This window comes from Arachis hypogaea, chromosome 18 (genome assembly GCF_003086295.3).
Source record: "Arachis hypogaea cultivar Tifrunner chromosome 18, arahy.Tifrunner.gnm2.J5K5, whole genome shotgun sequence".
In the NCBI taxonomy this organism is placed as follows: Eukaryota; Viridiplantae; Streptophyta; class Magnoliopsida; order Fabales; family Fabaceae; genus Arachis; species Arachis hypogaea.
This window is the reverse complement of record NC_092053.1, coordinates 2957211-2978110: the sequence shown is the minus strand read 5'-3', so window position 1 is coordinate 2978110 and position 20900 is coordinate 2957211. Positions and strand designations below refer to the sequence as shown.

At 34.9% G+C, this 20900-nt stretch overlaps 3 protein-coding genes and 1 non-coding gene across 7 annotated transcripts; all 4 read left to right on the top strand.

Annotated features, from left to right (window-relative positions):
* Positions 1-331: 331 nt before the first annotated feature.
* LOC112772483 (origin of replication complex subunit 1A) lies at positions 332-5908 on the top strand. Its single transcript, XM_025817447.3, has 16 exons — positions 332-1286; positions 1404-1539; positions 1738-1890; positions 1990-2130; positions 2215-2366; positions 2451-2550; positions 2669-2791; positions 2874-3035; positions 3127-3184; positions 3345-3523; positions 3623-3737; positions 3965-4035; positions 4507-4602; positions 4959-5035; positions 5208-5291; positions 5491-5908. The coding sequence occupies exons 1-16, from the start codon at positions 433-435 to the stop codon at positions 5555-5557; spliced, it is 2568 nt and encodes an 855-aa protein (XP_025673232.1). The 5' UTR covers positions 332-432; the 3' UTR covers positions 5558-5908.
* Positions 1798-1875, top strand: LOC112774557 (small nucleolar RNA snoR28). The gene has a single exon (XR_003189040.1). It is a non-coding gene; the product is annotated as a small nucleolar RNA snoR28 (small nucleolar RNA).
* A 1189-nt stretch (positions 5909-7097) lies between the features above and the next one.
* Positions 7098-11355, top strand: LOC112771961 (1-acyl-sn-glycerol-3-phosphate acyltransferase 3). Its single transcript, XM_025816830.2, has 11 exons — positions 7098-7248; positions 7711-7833; positions 8060-8099; positions 8218-8291; positions 8531-8590; positions 9177-9254; positions 9344-9502; positions 9716-9841; positions 9970-10062; positions 10225-10311; positions 10968-11355. The coding sequence occupies exons 1-11, from the start codon at positions 7168-7170 to the stop codon at positions 11184-11186; spliced, it is 1140 nt and encodes a 379-aa protein (XP_025672615.1). The 5' UTR covers positions 7098-7167; the 3' UTR covers positions 11187-11355.
* Positions 11356-12558: 1203 nt separating this feature from the next.
* LOC112771662 (xanthine dehydrogenase 1) lies at positions 12559-20654 on the top strand. 4 transcript variants are annotated; one of them, XM_025816454.3, is made up of 15 exons: positions 12559-12665; positions 12847-13029; positions 13311-13410; positions 13521-13629; positions 13758-15242; positions 15710-15952; positions 16349-16663; positions 17397-17636; positions 17870-18154; positions 18263-18484; positions 18671-18832; positions 19042-19176; positions 19510-19746; positions 19939-20112; positions 20282-20654. In XM_025816454.3, exons 2-15 carry the CDS (start codon positions 12891-12893, stop codon positions 20522-20524), a joined length of 4089 nt encoding a protein of 1362 aa, XP_025672239.1. In that variant the 5' UTR covers positions 12559-12665; positions 12847-12890; the 3' UTR covers positions 20525-20654. The 4 variants fall into 4 exon arrangements, with proteins under 4 accessions (XP_025672239.1, XP_025672240.1, XP_072081543.1 ...); XM_025816455.2 differs by having other exon boundaries at positions 12565-13029; positions 13502-13629; XM_072225442.1 differs by having other exon boundaries at positions 12596-13029; positions 13502-13612.
* Positions 20655-20900: the final 246 nt, after the last annotated feature.

Here is a 20900-nt window from a genome sequence, read left to right as displayed (position 1 = left end):
TTAGTAATATAAATTAGACATTTGTTAAAAAAAAAAAAAACTTTGGATATTTTCCTTGTTCAAAAATTTTTTCAGAGAGTAATTGGAAAATTATATAATTTTGTAGACGATTTTATTTATTTATTTCTGTTCTTGTCTAGCAGGCAATTTTCTTTTGTCGATAAGAAGGCTTAGTACATGCCTTTTTACAATCTAATTACCATATATATTCGTTACAAAAACTGGGCTGATAGGTTGGGCCTGAAAGGGTCCATCACTTGGCCCAACAATCAAAAAAGGCGCAAAAAAATAGACGTTGTTCAAAAGGTGAGGGAGCGAGAGGGAACATTTCGCGCCAATTCTTATCGTAGTTAAGCACAGACACACACACACTCTCTCTCACGAAACCCTAACTATAGCTCCAAGTTGCAGCTTCATCCGTTCGTTTCATCCATGGCTGCAACTCCAATCAAGTCACTTCAATCTCCCTCAAAGCCCAATCTCAGATCCCAATCCAATTACAAACCATCACCCGCCATTACTCCACTCACTCCCCAATCCCTGCCAACTCCACGCAGATCCACGCGCCAACGGTCCCTCCACTTCAACTCCACCGAACCTGCCAACTTTCGCCAATCCATTGATTACGCCGATGATTCCACCGAAGTGATAAAACGTAGAACTGGAACTGCGCGAAGTGCTTCGGTTGTTAAAGGTGGATCTGAAAAGAAGGCCGGTGAAGAAGTGAAGCAAAAAAATGCGAAAGCCAGGGATTTGGTTGAGATTCAGTTTGCTCCGGCATCGCCTGAGCAGTCGGAAACGAAGAAGAGGAAGATGGAGAGTGAGAGAAAGGTTGTTACCAGAGCCATGGCTGCAAAAAAGGGGAAATTAGAAAATGGAGATAAAGGTGGAAAAAAGAGTGGGAGGTTGACTAAGAGGCGCGTGTATTATAAGAAGGTGGTTTATGATGGAGGCGAGTTTGGAGTTGGTGATGATGTTTATGTGAAGAGGAGGGAAGATGCTAGCTCCGATGATGAAGATCCTGAAGCGGAGGAGTGCAGGCTTTGCTTTGATTCTGGAAGTGAGGTAATGATTGAGTGTGATGATTGTTTAGGTGGGTTTCACTTGAAGTGCTTGACGCCTCCATTGAAAGAGGTTCCTGAAGGGGATTGGGTATGTGGTTTCTGTGAGGATCGTAAGATGGGTAGGAAAGCTAGCTTTCCAAAGCCGCCAGAGGGCAAGAAACTAAGTAGGACGCTGAGGCAGAAGCTTCTTTCAAGTGATTTATGGGCTGCGCATATTCAAAGGTACATCTTATGTTGTGCAATTAAAGGAGCTTGTACTGTTTGCTTTTTTGTAGTTATGGTGATTGATATCGATTAGATGTTTTCCTTGATTTGTAAAATTGGTATTGGTGTGAGCAGTATATGGAAAGAAGTGGATGACAACTACTGGTGTCATGTGCGGTGGTATGTGATCCCAGAAGAGACTTCTGCTGGGCGACAACCTCATAACCTGAGCAGGGAACTGTATCAAACCAACGAATTTGCAGACATTGAGGTGCTATATTATAACTTTTTTGGCTTTAACATTCAAATAGTACATTGCTAGCATGAATAAATTTCACTAGTTGATTTCTTCTATCAAGCTTCTTGAATTTATCATAACCTGCAGCAATTTACTCCATGGCTGCCTCTGAAGTTTAAGGTAGTAGGAATTCTCCTTTTGTTTATCATGATGTTTCTGTCTTAACTGCAGATGGAATCTATCCTTAGACATTGCTTTGTTATGACCCCGAAAGACTATGCCAAGGCTAGCAATGAGGGAGATGATATTTTCTTATGTGAATATGAATATGACATTCATTGGCACAGTTTCAAACGTCTTGCTGATATTGACAATGAAAAAGAGGTAATCATGTTAGAAGATCGGGAAAAAGAAATTCAAGTATCCTTTGTTCTCATTAAATAAGTTAATGCCATTATTCATGGGCTTATACTTACATGGTAGGATGGCGAAGAGATTGACAGTGATGAAGATTGGAATGTTTCCAAGGAATCAGACTCTGATACAGATGATGATATTGTATATGAAGAGGAGAATTTAAAAAATACACGATCTCAACCATCAACAAGTCATCAGTCGGCAGCAGTATGTCCATTGCTTTTAACTTTATATTTCTGCTTCGTTTGAGATTTATGATTTCCTAAAGAAAGATATGTTGAAATGATGCAGAATCAATACAAAGGACGGTTCATTGGACTTCAGAAGATAGGTACAAAACGAATTCCGGAGCATGTAAGGTCTCACAAACAAACAGATCTCGAGAGAGTAAAGGCTTCACTATTGTTAGCATCATTGCCTAAATCGTTGCCATGTAGAAATAAGTATGTTGAAGTTTGAATTATTTTCGTTTTCGAGATTTTTTATCTCTCTCTCTCAAGTTACTAATCATGCATGCTTTTATATAGAGAAATGGAAGAGATAAATACATTCATTAAAGGTGCTATTTGTGATGATCAATGTCTGGGGCGTTGCCTCTATATTCATGGTGTTCCAGGAACTGGCAAGGTATTTTTTTCTTATGTTCTACAGCTATTGTTTATTTAGTCAAATGAGGCTTTAATTGGCTATTGTGGAGCAATCTATTAATTTTTCGGTGTTAACTTTTGTTCATATGCAACTGCAGACAATGAGCGTTCTATCAGTAATGAGGAGTTTGAGGTCTGAAGTTGATGCAGGAAACATCAAACCCTACTGTTTTGTGGAGATTAATGGTCTGAAGTTGGCTTCACCAGAGAATATCTATAGGGTAAAGTTAATGAAATCTACACTGTTTTTAGCTTTAGATGGACTATATTCCCGATTTATGTATAGCTCCAATATTCCTTCAGGTCATATATGAGGCATTAAATGGGCACAGGGTTAGCTGGAAAAAGGCTCTTCACTTCTTGCATGAGAGATTTGTTGAAGGGAAGAAGACTGGGGAAGATGCTGATCGGCCATGTATTTTGCTTATTGATGAGCTTGATCTTCTTGTAACCAGAAACCAGTCGGTAAATTCCAAATTTTATTACAAAAGGTTTTATTTGGATCATTATTCTTTAGTATACGAATCACATTATGATGAAGTTGCATTAATTACAGGTACTGTACAATATTCTTGACTGGCCTACTAAGGCACATTCCAAACTTATTGTGATAGGTAAGACCTATGGCATGCCATATTTTTTCAGTGTTATGATCTTCCAGATTGGTTGGGGAAATTAAATAAGGGGAAAGCTGAAACAAGAATCCATATTATACATCCGCAATGGCTTTCTACCCTAAAATATCTTAGGCTTGTGATAATCTGATGAATTCAGGGATAGCAAATACCATGGATCTTCCAGAGAAGTTACTTCCTCGCATATCGAGTCGAATGGGCATACAGAGGCTTTGCTTTGGCCCATATAATTATCAGCAGCTTCAAGAAATCATTTCAAGTCGCCTTAAAGGAATCGATATATTTGAAAAGCAAGCCATAGAATTTGCTTCAAGAAAGGTTAGTCTCTGTTTCATTAAGATGAGTTTCCTCATATCTTGTTGTGCATAATAGACATTTGTTTTGGCACAATATGTCATTGATTCGCATCTATTTCAGGTTGCAGCAATCTCAGGAGATGCACGACGTGCCTTGGAGATATGCAGACGTGCAGCTGAAATAGCAGATTATCGTATAAAGAAGCTAACTGTGAATCCTGATTTTGTTGCGGCAGGTATATGAACGTGTCCTACGTATTTTACAAATAGGATTTTGCCTAGGTCTGCATGCTTTGTATTGATATACACATCTGTCATTGCTTCACCTTCCGCCTTAAATGCTAGAATATTTGGATTACGTAATTAACTTAAAAGTCTATAGGATCACCTATATGCATAAATTCCTTCTTACTCCTGCTGTGCTGCTTCTGCCTAGTAATCCCTTTTTGCATATTCTTTCTAGGAAAAGGACTTGTTGGTATGACTGACGTTGAAGCTGCCATTCAAGAAATGTTCCAGGCACCTCATATTCAAGTGAGTTAAAACTTCCAGTTTGCCGATTTATTTATTGATTTTGGAATTTTCATTGTGTTTCGCAAATGACAGATGATGCCTTAGGTTATTGTGAGATCATTGAGATGTAGTGGTGACTTAAATTACATATACAAAGTGTTGCTGATCTACATCAGCTAGGTACTTTAGAAAACATGAGTTTTTTCCATAGAAGACGACTCTCTTTTACATGACTCTGGCTTAGAATTACAATACGAACACCGTTTTAGTTCATCAACTGTGACTGGTAATTTTGTGGAACCACACCAGTCATATGTCATTCTAAAATAGGAAGTTGATGTTATCAATGGCAGTTCTGCATGTGCATATTCTTCTGCAAAATCCATGATATGATTTCTAGGTAATAAGGCAGTTTTGTACATTCATTTACTTGGAGGAATGTTTCCAGCATTTCATTTCGGTCTTACACTGTATATGTCATTCTTGTTGAAGGTGATAAAAAGCTGTTCCAGACTTAGCAAAATCTTCCTGACAGCTATGGTTCATGAACTTTATAAAACAGGAATGGGGGAAACCACTTTTGAAAAGGTTAGTTTCCAAAGCTCATTGTTGTTTTACTCTTGTATACATTCAGGTCATACATAGAGCTTGGCAGCTTCACACATTAGTCCTTAGTACATGAAGTCTACATCTTAGATAAGTATTTGTCTATTTGATGCATGCATATTTGACAAAACAATAAGATCTCTATCTGAGTTCATTCTACTAGAATCGCACTAGTAAGAAGCTAACTTGTCTCCGTATTGGTTTAGCTCCTTTCATCAGAGCTGTCCCATGCAAAATTTGTAGATTTTCTCGTTAAAAAACTTATATTATGGAAACTGAAGGTTCAATGTAATTTATATTTCCATTCTTATATAATCTCCTTATATTTGACAATGCAGCTGGCAATGACGGTTTCGTGTCTTTGTACAAGCAACTCTGAAGTGTGTCCCGGATATGATGTTCTTCTGCAAGTTGGGTAAGATTTCTAATACATTTTCTGCATGAATTTGATATGGTGTGGCTGTTGAGCTGAAATGGAGAAAATGCTGTCATGCCTAATACTTGAATGACACTAAAAAAATGCATGTGATCCATGCTAATTCCATATAATTTAAAACTGAGACTTTTCTGTTCTAATTTGTTTGCAGCTGTAAGCTAGGCGAATGCAGGATTATTTTATGTGAAGCAGGTGCTAAGCACAGGCTGCAAAAATTGCAGCTCAATTTCCCAAGGTTAATTCTTAATATCTCTTGTCACAGTTGTTTCTATAGAATAGAGTCTTTATATTTTAGAAACAAATATTGCGATTATGCTTAATATGACATAGACACATATGCTTCGTGTTGAATCTGTTCTTTTTATTTATTGCATTTACTTAATTACATTTGATTTGATCACAATAAGTTGATTGGTTTCATTTTACTTTGGCAGCGATGATGTAGCCTTTGCACTGAGAGACTGCAAGGATCTTCCTTGGCTGTCGAAGTATCTAAGTTAGGACTGAAAGTTACATTATGTTCTTCAATTGGAACATTCTTGCCAAAGTGCCTCTGAAGTGCAAAGAAAAATTTTGCCCATATATTTTCGTTCAATTATTTTATAATTTCTGTAATTGTGGAAAATTTATAGTACTTGCAATTATTTAATCATTAGTTCCAACATCTTTTGTTCAGTTAAAAGATGGAACCGATTTCTTTTAGGTAGGGAAAGGGTTAGCCCATTTGTGTATGCCAGATTCAAGATCTTAGGGCCAGTAAACGAGTGAATCACTTGAAGAATAGCATTTGTATAGTCTCATTTGTATAAACAGCAATTTAAATACAAGCCGATTATATATAGTAGCAGAAAATGTGCTCAACTTCTACGTGTAATCTAAAAAGTTTACTTATTATCATTGCTGGCAGATCATTGACATTAGGCACAGACATAGCTGACATGTCTGAGTAATAATTAAGAATCTTAATAAATGAGTGAATAAAATATTATTTTTTAAAAATGTTAATATAAAATTTAAATTTTTTTATTTAAAAATTAGGAAGATAATTAAAAAGATAAGTTAAAATTCTTAATGTTTTGAAAAAGTTAAACTAATCATTTTACGACAGTCATACTCGATTTCTCCTAACAATGCAATTGAATTCGCAAGTTGAGGGATTGGAAAAATTAAGTTACTTTTTTTTTTGTGTCTAAACAAGGAAAGAAACAAAGCAAAAACTATCCTAAATCCGAGCAAATGATTCATTGGAGATCAACACCAGGCTCAGACCAAATAACATAATTAGAGTTACTCTTGGCACCATATTTAGCCATCCAATCCGCAGCTCTATTTGCTTCTCGGGACACCCATTCAACGTGAACAAGCCAAGGACGAGATAAAAGCTCCTGAATCTTGTGAACCAAATCTGTTACTTCAGATGAATATCCACTTGTAAGCTCATGCATGATGGGCAAGAATGTCAAGGCAATCCGTTTCACATATAATATCCCTCAAACCGCAATCCCAAGCTAAAACCAGCCCCCTCCAAGCATCAAATAATTCACATCTGATTATAGGCCAAGGGAGAATGCTTCTAGAGCAGCTCGAGATCCAATCTCCCTTAGAATCTCTAATAATACACTCAAATCCCGCTAAATTTGAATCCATATGCAAGCTTGCATCACAATTAACTTTAAAACTATTGCCTACCGATGGTTCCCAACACAGGCAATTTCGGCGAGACCTAAAGGCATTGCTTCGACTTTTGTTAATATCATAGAAACTTTTGCTATATCTAAATTTGGTATTAAACTAGGATTCTTCAACTACACGGCGCTACACTAAAGTTAATAAAATGCTCAATATCATGTATTTTAGACTCAACATATATTTCATGCAGGAGAAAATTCACGTGAGTCCCTTAGCTTAGCTACAAGGTCAGTCGAATATGGCAGCAATATTATATTAATGCACATGTTACTTCCTTAATTTGTTATTAATCTTATTAGCAACGACATTTCTGGCTACTTAACCGCTCCTGTAATTCCACCCTCTCACTCTTTATCTCTTATTGTCTTTCTAATTTGTTTTCTTCTTCTCATATTCTCCGCTCATCTTTTTGCCTTGCAAACATGGCGTTCCCAGCAGCAGTTTTTATTCTTCCTGCAGGCACTCTTTTCATTCTCTCAGGCCTTATTGTTAACGCAATTCAGGTAACTAATTAAGATCCAATCTGCAAATCACGTTGTTATATATCCTTTCGCTTTTTTGAATGGATTAATTGATTCTTGTATTTTTTCATTTTGCGTTTATGCACATTGTAATTGTTACTTCATCAATGTTGCATGGCAGAATGATATTATGCAACTACATTTATATATGGTTTAAATTTGAAGATCGTTATTTTGAATGCAAGGAAGAGGATCATGTACAGAAGCAACTATGCATGATTATGTTAGAAATGGAAGTTGTAGACGTAGATCTGGTTTCTTTTTTCTTAGAAAGCTTCTTACAAGGCACATTTTCTGTTGTTCTGGAATGTTTCATATTAACTGAATAACTGTATACTTCACATCATTCCTGATTTATTTTGAATTTAATTTTCAAATTGTCATTTTTAGTTTTATGTTTTATTAGTTCATTTGATATATCGTAGTAAATATCCATTTTCGCAGATTGTCGTCTTTATCCTTTTTCGCCCAATATCAAGAAATTTATTCAGAAGAATAAACAATGTGCTTACTCAATCACTATGGTTGGAGCTCATATTTCTCATTGATTGGTGGGGAGCCATTAAGGTGTTTGCTTATTATCTTATTCTAAAAACTTTCACCAATATTAATGCATGTAGCTTACTCTACAACATCCTTTAAGAACATCTATTACCACTCAATTTTACTTACAATGCTTAAAGTTACACAAAAAATATACAATAAGGGGTTGTATTTTCTCATAAAGTACTACTCAAATTATTTTTATATTATCCACACTACAATCTAACTAGATGAATTTTCTTATTTGAAGATTGAACTGCACATGGATTCCGAATCTCGTCAATTAATGGGTAGGTTGACAGCAACTTTGTTGGATAAGTTCTTATAAATAGTAATTATGTACTCTTTGCATTCTGCTGAAAATGTAGTTCTCACAACTCTGCATTATCATCTGAGAAAAAAATTTAGGTAAAGAAAATGCTCTTTTGTTGTGCAACCACAGGAGTGACATTGATTGGCTCATTGGATTCGCCTTAGCTCAGGTAGATATTACCTAAATCAATGGCTCATGAGCACATTATTTTTGCAGTATTTCTTGGTTCAACATGTTTTCTTCTTTTATATATCTGAAAGTAGAAATGTTTTTGTGTCTCCTTTTCCTTGTACTCATTAGGTAAGTATTACTCCATCACTATACAATGATGAGTGCACAAAAAGTTACAAAAAAATTGAATCATTTTGTCAATGCTCGTTTGAAATTTTTTTTCTTGATTTTTGACAGCGCTCGGGTTGCCTTGGCAGCTCTCTAGCCATTATGAAGAAAGAACTCAAGTACCTTCCTGTGAGTTTCTGTAATTCCCTCTTCATTTGTTACTCTATATTATTAGAGAGTTATATTAAGGCTTTTTTGTTTATACTTTTGATGAACTTGTTATCATTGTCATCATTATGGTTAAATGCTAATTCTTATTTTGGCAGTTGTTCTTGCTTGATGATTAGTTTAAGACTTCTGTATGCAGAAATTACCCAATCTATTAACAGTCCTTAGAAATGGTTCTTCACTTATATATGTTAGAAAAATAAAAGAGAGCAGTAGAGAAAGTATTTGTGTCTATTTAAGTTGTCTAGAATGATACAATATAAAAGGGTATTTATAGGTGTTAAGAGAATCGAAATAATAAAGATGTAACATCCTATATAATAAATATTCAGATACGCTAAATAATTCTAATGAAAGTTAATTAATCCTAATATATTCTAACAGTATATATTCTTACATGAAGGAAAGCTTGACAGTTCTGGAAGTTGACTTCATCATGACTTAGCCATTGCCTGTTGTCTGTTGATATAAATTGGATCTACTAAGTTAATGTGTGATAGAAAATTGAACTTAGTTGATTAGTAATTTGGTGCATCTATTTATGCAGGTTATAGGTTGGTCAATGTGGTTTTGTGATTTCATATTTCTAGAAAGAGAATGGGCAAAAGATGAAAGAACACTCAGTGTACATATAAAATTCTCCTAATCTATCTCTCTATATATATGTAATCAGCAAATTATTTTTACTTATATATATCACTTCTGGCATTGCAGTCAGGTCTTAAGCAGCTAGAGAATTCCCCACTACCGTTTTGGCTGGCTCTTTTCGTCGAAGGAACTCGTTTCACACCGGATAAGCTTCTAGCAGCTCAAGCATTTGCTGCTTCAAGAGGCTTACCTATACCTAAAAATGTTTTGATTCCCCGTACTAAGGTGAATATTATGATTTTTTACAATCTATTTTCCTGTAAGGGCGAGTCTAGATAAAAAAAAAAACGATTATCAAGAGACATTATTTCATATTTAATGTTTTAAAAAGCTTATAGAAACATGATATGAGGAGATGACTACTTAAATAACTGATGTTACTAGTTGGCAACGGTAACATGAGATCTTAATTGTATTGATGATAATATTTTTCTGCAGGGTATTGTCTGTGTAGTAGAAAATATTAGGAGTTTCACTCCAGCTGTTTATGATTGCACTTATTCAGTTAAAAAAGGTGATACTCCTCCAACAATGTTGAGATTGTTTAAAGGTCAATCTTCTTCGGTAAGACAACTAAACTAGACAAATTAATCATTTGTACTATCATGCTATTAATAGATGTGATTACTGTTAACATGCCACAACTTTACATATTAGACAGAAGATAGAGTTAAAACTCTGCATTTTTACAGGTGAAACTTCAAATACAACGACTCAAAATGGAGGATCTACCACATACACCTAATGAAATTGCAGAGTGGTGCAAAGACCTATTTATATCCAAGGTATTACTATTACAAATTACAAGTAATGCATAACAGCTTATCTAATGAAAAACTCATGAGTAACATATATAGTTTTCTAACATGACATGTAAACATTGTGTTCTTTAAAGGCTTGTATACTATGGTAAAAACCATGAATATTTTTGTAAATTTACCATACAGGATGCTATGTTGGAGAGATATAACACTACAGATGTTTTCAGTGATGCAGAACTTCAAGACTTGGGTCGGTCTAAGAAATCTATTTTTGTAAGTGTAGATAACTGTATAGTATATACAAGATGTTTTAGATATGGGAGCCACTCAAATAAAGACGCTTAAAACGTCTTTTTTTTTAAAGATGTTTTTTCAGTAATTAAAATTTAATATATATAGTCAATTAAATTATGTTATTTTTGTCAAAATTAGGCTAGACAAATTGATTTAACCGAAAAAATAATGAATCAAATTTTGAACTGGTCTAAATTAATATTATTTTTTTATAAAAAATGACTATAATACCCTTATTATAGAAAATGATTAAAATACTTTTATTATATATATATATATATATAACCCTACGATAGAAAAATAAATAACTAAAATTTAGGATTCTCAAAATTAATATATATATAATAGAAATATTTTAGTCATTTTCTATAATAGGATATTATAGTCATTTTTTATAAAAGATAATATTAATTTAGACCAATTCAAGATTTGATTGACTATTTTTTTGGTCAAATCAATTTGTCTAGTCTAATTTTGACAAAAATAATACAATTTAATCGATTATACATGTTAAATTTTAATTATTGAAAAACATCTTAAAAAAAAAAAGACGTTTTAAGCGTTTTTATCTGAGTAGCTCCCTTTAATATTTGAATAGCTTTTTATCCTGGTACTTAAATTTGAAGATTTATTAGGTTGTGCTTTGTTGGACTTGTCTCCTTGGGTTCCTCCTTTATGAGTTCTTCAAGTCGACCAAACTGTTGTCCACGTGGGAAGGGATCTTATGCACAGTGCTATTCTTTGTAGTAGTCACACTTGTTATGGAACTCCTCATTCATTCAACTCAATCTGAACGTTCTACGCGCATGAATTTGCCTACACAAGATCCTCTGAGGCAGAAGCTTCTTCAGTGATAAACAAATATGATTCAGCAGCAACAATAGCTAATGTTTATATCATTCTTTCTTATTATGCATGTAGATTACATATTTCTCCTTCCATTTTTTTGTGCAGTAATTTATTTAAGAAATTTTTGCTTAGTTCTTATTATTTAATTTTATCTATTCTTTGGTCTACTTGGCCGCCAAGGTTGAAACTTCAAATTCTCATCATGACCAGAAGTTTGCATGGCTTACTATAGTCTTATTTATTTATTATTTTTTAATTACTCTAGCACGGAAAATTTCATATTGCAACTTTGAGACGTGTCGTTTAAGAAGATGATTCTGTGCGGATATATATATATATCATGCATAGTGCGTGTGCAATGAAAGTGATAAGTGGTGGCTTAACGATGCTTTTGGCTCACGTTGATATCCAAAAGACGAAACTAAAAGAATCCAATGCATAGTGGAAAGGTGGATAACAATGTAGTATTTACCTCATGCATCTTCCTAATCTACCTTACCAAAATGAGCAAAAGTTTAATGGTTCTATAAATATAATCAATCATATGTAGTTGATGGTTGGAATATGCAAAGATATACACATCAATTATAATGTCACTGAACGCATTTGGTGGAGAGATAGAGATGGAAAGACTGAGATTGAGAGACAGAGATGAAAAGACTGAGATTGAAATAAATCTCAGTATTCTGTTTGGTGTAAAGTATCAGTATTCTGTTTGGTGTAAAGTAAGAGACAGAAATTGAAACAAGAATGAAACTCTAATTTAATTTGTACAAAGGATAAAATTAGAATTAATTAATTAAAATGAGGATATTTTAGGTATAAAATATTATTAAAGTTTCAGTTTCCATCTCTAGTCCCTTGTGTTCCTACATTTTGGAGGTATTGAAATACTAAAATTTTAGAAACAGAAATAAAAAATTTAGTACCAGAACCAACAAATATGATACTGAATCTCAGTGTTCCAATCTCCATCTCTGTCTCTATCTAAATGCTGATTTACAAGTACTTTTTTCCCTTATCCAAGTGTTTACTTTTAAAGGAAGTTTTTTATATTGATAATTTTTATTTTAAAATACAAAAATGTATGCGCACAAAAAAAAAATAATTAATTATTATTTATTTATATATAAATATATATATTTAACTCATTTTTAATATATGTTTTATACTAATAATTAATTTAGTGAATAATTTTGTGTGTACAACAAATTAAAATATTATTTGCCTTTTAAGATTTCAAAATATTTATTTATTATTATAACTCTTTTTTATTGATTATTGAATAGATTTAGTTAAAGACTCTCTTAAAAATTCCAATACTTTATACCATTACTCTAAATCTCTAATAGATATAGATAATATGCCATGTGCTGCTGAGTCATATACTTCTCTTTTATCCTATTATTTTAATTTTAATTACTTTACCCTGGCTGGTTGGTCTTATCATGCCATGCGACAAACAAGTTTGGTCGGACTAAGAAGTAAGAACCAGGAGATACCATTTTTTTTTTTCTGAAATCTGAGTCGGTTCGTTTGGTTTGGGAGAAAGACGTTTCTTGTTCCGATCACAATTATTAATATTTAATTTTATAATTATTATTGTTTTCACATCTTAAATCATCATAGTCATAAGAGTCATCAAATCTTAATCCTCTAATTCAGAATCATAATAAGAATCCTCAGCTGAAGTTGCAGCAGCTCCAAACATGGGGTCACTCAAGAACGACGAAAATCCTCAGCTTCAAACATCGAAGGTGTCTTACGAACCTCTTCTCTACGTTAACGGAGTTCGAAGGGTGTTACCTGATGGATTAGCTCATTTGACCCTTCTTGAGTATCTCAGAGGTATCGCTCCCCATTTTCTCTGCAATTCAACCTAATTTGTTATTGTTTCACTTCACACGCTTAATTAACAAACCTTATTGCATTAATTTTTTAAATATCTGCATTTTGAGTTCATCTATTAGTTCATGGCAATGAAACAGGAATTCTCCTTAGTGCTGAATAAATGTTTCTGCTTATTCGATTGATTCTTTAGGTGCTGTAGTTTTGTTTAGTCCATTTGAATTTTCTTCTGTATGAAGCAAAACTAATTATGGGACATTCCACCTTCTTTGGTGCAAAAGGTATAGGCCTCACTGGAACTAAACTAGGCTGTGGTGAGGGTGGTTGTGGAGCTTGCACGGTTATGGTTTCTTCTTATGATGAAAAATCGAGGAAATGCTTGTAAGTGTTTCTTCTTTCGCGCCGGTGCTGGTTTCTGGCTTCTGGCTTTTGGCTTTGTTCGTGTATCTTAACAGCAGACTTACCATTTCAGTTTGAAAATGTTCTTCCAGACACTATGCTATCAATGCTTGCTTAGCACCTCTATATTCTGTAGAAGGAATGCATGTGATTACAGTGGAAGGATTGGGAAGCTGCAAGAGAGGTTTGCATCCTGTCCAGGTCATACATACTTTTGAGTATTCCTTTGTTTTGTTTCTTGCGATGTGCACAGAGCTTAATCTAAGAGCTTTCCTCTTGTTTGTAAATTTAGCTTATACATTTGTGCTTTGAACATGAAATCTCTTCAGGAATCAATGGCACAAGCTCATGGTTCACAATGTGGATTTTGTACACCTGGTTTTGTTATGTCCATGTATGCATTATTGCGGTCAAGTCAAACCCCGCCTAGTGAAGAGCAAATCGAAGAATGTCTTGCTGGAAATTTATGCCGGTGCACTGGTTACCGACCAATAGTTGATGCATTCCGTGTCTTTGCCAAAACTAACGATATGTTATATACTGGGATTTCTTCTGTGAGCCCTGAAGAAGCTAAGTCTATTTGCCCTTCAACTGGAAAGCCCTGCTCTTGCAATTCAAACAATGTGAATGATAAATGTGTAGTGGGTGATAATAGATATAAAGCTACTTCCTATGATGAAGTAGATGGGACCAAATATACAGAAAAGGAACTTATTTTTCCACCTGAGCTTCTGTTAAGGACAGCAACCCCTTTGAGTTTGACTGGATTTGGTGGGTTAATGTGGTATAGGCCTTTAACACTTCAACATGCATTGGATTTAAAAGCCAAATATCCTGATGCTAAGTTGATAGTTGGTAATTCTGAGGTAGGAATTGAGATGAGACTGAAGAGACTACAATATCGGGTTCTGGTGTCTGTAACACATGTCCCAGAACTAAATGTTTTGAATGTAAAGGATGATGGATTAGAGATAGGTGCTGCAGTAAGGCTATCTGATCTCTTGAGTGTTTTAAGAAAGGTTGTAACTGAGCGAGATGTTCATGAAACATCATCTTGTAGGGCCTTAATTGAGCAATTGAAATGGTTTGCTGGAACACAAATACGAAATGCTGCATCAATTGGGGGGAATATATGTACCGCGAGTCCAATATCAGACTTAAATCCTCTCTGGATGGCAGTTGGAGCAAACTTTCGAATTATTGATTCCAAAGGGAACAGTAGGACAACATTGGCTGAAAATTTCTTCTTGGGATATCGTAAGGTGGATTTGGCAAGCAGTGAAATCTTGCTGTCAGTATTCCTACCGTGGAATAAGAGATTCGAATATGTGAAGGAATTTAAACAGTCTCATAGAAGGGATGATGATATTGCAATTGTAAATGCGGGTTTGCGCATTCATCTACAAGAAACTAGCGAAATCTGGGTGGTTGCTGATGCATCAATTGCTTATGGTGGGGTGGCGCCATGTTCACTTTCTGCTAAAAAAACTAAGGACTTTCTCATTGGGAAGGTTTGGGATCAAAATCTATTACAAGATGCATTGAAAGTCCTACAAAATGATATAATACTTAAAGAGGATGCTCCTGGCGGAATGGTTGAGTTCCGGAAATCTTTGACTCTAAGTTTCTTTTTTAAATTTTTTCTTTGGGTGTCTCATCAACTGGATGGTGTGAAAGAGTCGATACCGGCATCTCATCTGTCTGCCATGCAGCCAGTCCACCGCCCAACAATTACAGGATCTCAGGACTATGAAATCATGAAACATGGGACATCTGTGGGTTCTCCTGAGGTTCATCTATCTGCAAAACTTCAGGTTTGTTGAACTTACATGGTAAAATGACAGGCCAAATTTATACAGATTATGCTTTCTTCCATAGATTAGTTGTGACGTGTTATGATTGGTCAAGCATGCTTGCATCTTCTTCATTCATCCTGTTCCTGTAGCTCTTTATGTTTCAGACACATGACCTCATGAAGTACTTTTTTTATAAATTGTAGTGATCTCTAAAAAGTCACTCTATAAAACATCAGAAAATAAGTTGTAACAAAATTCTTTTTGTTGAATATTTGTTCTATATTGAGTTTTTTGCATTGTTATTTTAGGGTTTAAAAGAGAAGTTTCCTATCATGCAAATCTTTCCTAAATATATTGCCTGTACCTTTTAGTAACTCAATATATTGCTTTTATTATGTTTGGTTTATTTCTTCTCTTTAGGCAAATCATGTCTTCTACTTGTCAGTAGAATGCTTGATGACATGTTTAACATAATGTATACTCAGGTTACAGGAGAAGCAGAATATGCTGACGACATACAATTGCCTCTGAATGGATTGCATGCAGCCTTAGTTTTGAGTAGAAAACCCCATGCCCGGATACTTTCAATTGATGGTTCAGAGGCCATGTCTTCACCTGGATTTGTGGGTTTGTTTCTGGCCAAAGATGTACCAGCTGATAATAAAATTGGGCCTGTTGTTTATGATGAAGAGCTTTTTGCCACAGATTATGTAACCTGTGTGGGTCAGGTATATAACTTACCGAATAATATCTAACTTTTGACTAGTTTATTATAATTTGAGCTTGAAGAGTCAAAGGGAAAGGAACTCTCCTGCTTCCTTCTTATAGTGTGCTTAGTCTGGAATATTTTCTACACTATAGCTTAGGGTCTAGCCATACAACAAATATCTCCTTTAAAATCTAACTTAAAATCGATATGAATTGACCACTTCTATGTGCTTTCCCCTTCCCAATCAATAATCATACTAGGATGCTCATTCATCTACCTGTTGATGGTTACTTTTCAATTTAAGTATATGTTTTACCAGATCTTGGTGTCGGTGGTTGGCCCTTTATTGTGGAATATTTAGTCTTCGGTTAGCCTTTTACATTATTAGTTTGTGGAATTGATAAAAATTTTCCAGGTTATTGGAGTAGTGGTGGCTGATACACATGAAAATGCAAAGACAGCAGCAAGAAAAGTTAACGTCAAGTATGAAGATCTACCAGCCATCCTGTCAATAAAAGAGGCCATCAATGCTGGAAGTTTTCACCCCAATACAGAGAAGTGTCTGATTAAAGGTGATGTAGATCAATGTTTTCAGTCAGGTCAGTGTGACAGAATAATTGAAGGGGAAGTTCACATTGGAGGTCAGGAACACTTCTATCTTGAGCCACATAGCAGTTTGGTGTGGACATTGGATGGTGGAAATGAAGTTCATATGATATCATCTACTCAGGTAAGTCATACATTTTTTTGACTTAGCCTAAAGTTTGTAATGTTTATTTTTTGGAAGCCCCAATTTGTATGGAATATTTAGCTTTTTTTTATATATCAAATTCTTTTTGGAAAAATTTGGCAATATATGACTGGACAAGTGATCTTATATATTTAAGTGTTCAGAACTGCTGATCAGTATATATTGATGATAAGAGATTCAAACACTGGAAGGAAAATGGATGGAAAATGGTTGATAATCTATTTATGGTTCTTCTGTTACAAAAATGATCGTGGGAGCTGGTGTTTTCTTCACTTTTGGTCTTTTTCCCTTTTCTGTTGTGATAAACCTAGAGTTTTACGATGAAGTTTTTGTTGTTATCATATCTTCATGGGAATAAGCTTCAACTAAGTATCGTGAATGGTGTTGACTTGTGTTACCTGTAATGTATGGCTTGAACTTTGAAAGAAGCAACTGAGTTGTGAAAATAACATTGTGTTATTGCTAGGGACGGATCCAATCCAGGTTAAGAGGTTTGCTGGTCCATATGCCCCTGTCAAGAGTTTAATTTGATCTTTTTACATTTATATTCTTATGTGTAAACTTTTCCCCATTATTGATTGAGTGATCCCACACTAAAGGAAAATTTAAACTAAACTCTTAAGTCTTAAGTATAACTATATAAAAGTACTTCTTGTAGTTATGTATTATCTTTGCAACATAAATTTTCTGGTTTGGTCATCGGTTATTGCAGGCCCCTCAGAAGCACCAGAAATATGTTTCTCATGTTCTTGGTCTCCCCATGTCAAAGGTAGTGTGCAAAACAAAGCGAATTGGTGGTGGATTTGGGGGGAAGGAGACAAGGTCAGCCTTTATTGCTGCTGCAGCTTCAGTTCCATCATATCTGTTAAATCGGCCTGTGAAGCTCACACTTGACCGAGATGTTGACATGATGATAACTGGGCAACGCCATAGTTTTCTTGGGAAGTACAAGGTATTGCTAATATCAAATACATTGGTAAAACTAGTGTGCTTCTTTGAATGTCAAAATGTTGCTGTAAAATTTTTTTTTCTCTCTTTAAGATGTATTTTAGGCAGAAAATGACTATGAACTGTTGTATTAAGTACTTTTGATTGCTTCTATCTGGCTTAAATTCTGAGAGAGATCACTGGTTCTTCTGATTTTAATGTGGTTGAATAGTCAATTAGAGATATTATCTGATTTAGGTCGGATTTACAAATGAAGGGAGGGTACTCGCATTGGATCTTGAAATTTATAACAATGGCGGAAATTCACTGGATCTGTCACTTGCTATCCTTGAACGTGCTATGTTTCATTCAGATAATGTGTATGATATACCAAATGTGAGGATAGTTGGAAAGGTCTGCTTCACAAATTTCCCTAGCCACACTGCTTTCCGTGGATTCGGTGGTCCGCAAGGCATGCTAATCACTGAAAACTGGATTCATAGGATTGCTGCTGAACTCAAGATGAGCCCAGAAGAGATAAAGGTAAGATACAAGATTTTGGTTTATTCTCTAAGAGGTTTGTGCATTCCTCATTTCCTCACTTGATGTTGGATTTTTACTGTCAATTTTACTAAATAAGTTTCTTTCCAGGAAATTAATTTTCAGCAAGCAGGATATATTTCGCATTATGGCCAGCAACTTGAGTACTGTACACTACACCAGCTGTGGAATGAACTCAAGTTATCCTGTGACTTTGTGAAGGCACGTGAACAAGTTGACTTATTCAACAGTCATAACCGCTGGAAGAAGCGTGGCATTGCTATGGTTCCAACTAAGTTTGGTATATCCTTTACAACAAAGCTTATGAACCAGGTAATTACCATCTACAATCATGGTCTGCTTTATAGATTTCTTGGTTATTAATTTTTCTTTTTTGTGGTTCTCTACTGCTTTTCTTCAAAACTTTTATTTCCTTTTATATTCCTATGTTATTTATGATAGAATTGCACTATCAAATTAGTGATGATGATTAAATTAATATGTTGTTAATTACTATAGGCAGGTGCTCTGGTTCATGTTTATACAGATGGAACTGTTTTAGTTACCCATGGGGGTGTAGAAATGGGGCAAGGTTTGCATACAAAAGTTGCTCAGATCGCCGCATCAGCTTTCAACATCCCCCTAAGTTCTGTCTTTATATCAGAGACAAGTACTGACAAGGTAAGAAGTTACTCTATTTGACGGTTAACTAATTTCAGAGGTTAGCAACTAAAGATCCTGGCAAACTTATGTAGATTTTCTGCAACCTTTCTGTTGATAAACATGTTGAATATAATATCCTGAAGTTCTTTTGTTAGTTCATTTGGATTATTCATTCTTGTGTCTTGAAGTATTGTTTCTGATTCTACTCATGCTTGCTATAACATCAGGTTCCTAATTCTTCTCCAACAGCAGCTTCTGCGAGTTCTGATATGTATGGAGCAGCGGTTTTAGATGCATGTGAGCAGATAAAGGCACGCATGGAACCTATTGCTTCACGGAACAATTTCAACTCATTTGCTGAGGTACAGATTTTGCTTCAGCAAAATTCATTCAGAATAAATGATTAAGTACATTGTGTTTTGTGGAAATTTTATTTTTGCATAAATTTTATGTCAATGCTGGTGTTAGAAAGTGCATGAGGAATTAATAAACCATTGAGACTGTTTAACATTTCTAATAAACAAAATAAATATTTCACAAGATCCTATTGAATCTGTTTAAAATTTCTCAAACAAATATTCAGAATCCTTCTAAATATGTATTCTGTATAGGTATTGTCAACAATTATTGTACTGTTACAAGGTGGCTTGTGCTTGAGAGATTTCTAAACATTTTTATGTTTTTATTGTTTTCAGCTAGCTGTTGCGTGCTATATAGAGCGAATAGACCTTTCTGCCCATGGATTTTATATTACACCTGATATTGGCTTTGATTGGAAGATGGGTAAAGGAAAACCTTTTAGGTATTTCACTTATGGGGCTGCATTTTCTGAGGTGGAAATTGACACCTTGACTGGAGATTTTCACACTAGAGTGGCAAACATAATTATGGATCTAGGTTTCTCTCTAAACCCGGCACTAGATGTCGGTCAGGTACTCGTCTTCTGCAGTTGGTTTTATTATTTCTATACTTGATTTTCATAATAAAGAAGAATGTTTGCTAAAGATACATTCCTTACACTTGCAACTTCCTGACTTCTATGTTCTTGAAAAATGAAAATCCTATTTGATATGTTTTTCATTCTATATACATACATATGTTGTTCATCATATTTCTTTTTGCAGATTGAAGGAGCTTTTATTCAAGGTTTGGGTTGGTTAGCTTTAGAAGAACTCAAATGGGGAGATGCAGCACATAAATGGATTCCCCCTGGTTGCCTTTACACATGTGGACCTGGAGCTTACAAAATTCCTTCTATCAATGATGTTCCTTTGAAATTCAATGTCTCACTTCTAAAGGTGTGTTCTTGATTCCTGAAATTCAATGATGTTCCCCATATTGCCTTTACACATAATACGTGCCAATATCTTAACTGTTACTGAAGACATCTTCATATGAGTAGCTACAAAAAAATTGAAGGTAACTCTACAGTTGCTTATGTTCATTGTTATGTGTGGTAACTGGTAGGGTCATCCAAATGTGAAGGCCATCCACTCATCTAAAGCCGTTGGCGAGCCGCCGTTTTTCCTAGCATCGGCAGTGTTCTTCGCCATCAAGGACGCCATCAGAGCTGCAAGACTTGAAGTGGGATGCGGTGATTGGTTTCCTCTTGATAATCCAGCAACTCCTGAGAGAATTCGAATGGCTTGTTTAGATGACATTACATCCTCACTTATTAACTCAGATTTCCATCCTAAACTTAGTGTTTGACACTGCACTTATTCGCTTGTTCATTTTCTTATTCAACAGCATGTCAACATACAAAGAATGGAGCAGGAAATATATATATGTACGCTTAATTTGTTACATTAAATAAATGCCACTTCCTCCTTATTATTCACATTTGAGATCTTCAAAGTTAACTCATGGGCTCAAATCAAAGTATATCTCAACTATCGCTACATACATTGTGATGCATCAATTGTGGCATAACATCAAGGGCTCTCATATGTTGCTTAATTTAGAGAATGCTATATTTTACAAAGCTTTATAAATAATAATACTCCAAAAAATTTTGTATGTTCACGTGGGATTTAATTAATGTTTACTGCCGATTCAATTAGCTAAGATTGGTTATTTAACATTT

Coding starts and splice junctions, on each gene's coding strand:
- LOC112772483 (XM_025817447.3), top strand. CDS start 433: ATGGCTGCAACTCCAATCAAGTCACTTCAATCTCCCTCAAAGCCCAAT. Junction 1,891..1,989: donor ATATTGACAATGAAAAAGAG/GTAATCATGTTA, acceptor CTTACATGGTAG/GATGGCGAAGAGATTGACAG. Junction 3,524..3,622: donor TAGAATTTGCTTCAAGAAAG/GTTAGTCTCTGT, acceptor CATCTATTTCAG/GTTGCAGCAATCTCAGGAGA.
- LOC112771961 (XM_025816830.2), top strand. CDS start 7,168: ATGGCGTTCCCAGCAGCAGTTTTTATTCTTCCTGCAGGCACTCTTTTC. Junction 8,591..9,176: donor AAGAACTCAAGTACCTTCCT/GTGAGTTTCTGT, acceptor CTATTTATGCAG/GTTATAGGTTGGTCAATGTG. Junction 10,312..10,967: donor GGTCTAAGAAATCTATTTTT/GTAAGTGTAGAT, acceptor AAGATTTATTAG/GTTGTGCTTTGTTGGACTTG.
- LOC112771662 (XM_025816454.3), top strand. CDS start 12,891: ATGGGGTCACTCAAGAACGACGAAAATCCTCAGCTTCAAACATCGAAG. Junction 13,630..13,757: donor GAGGTTTGCATCCTGTCCAG/GTCATACATACT, acceptor AAATCTCTTCAG/GAATCAATGGCACAAGCTCA. Junction 18,155..18,262: donor TGAGCCCAGAAGAGATAAAG/GTAAGATACAAG, acceptor GTTTCTTTCCAG/GAAATTAATTTTCAGCAAGC.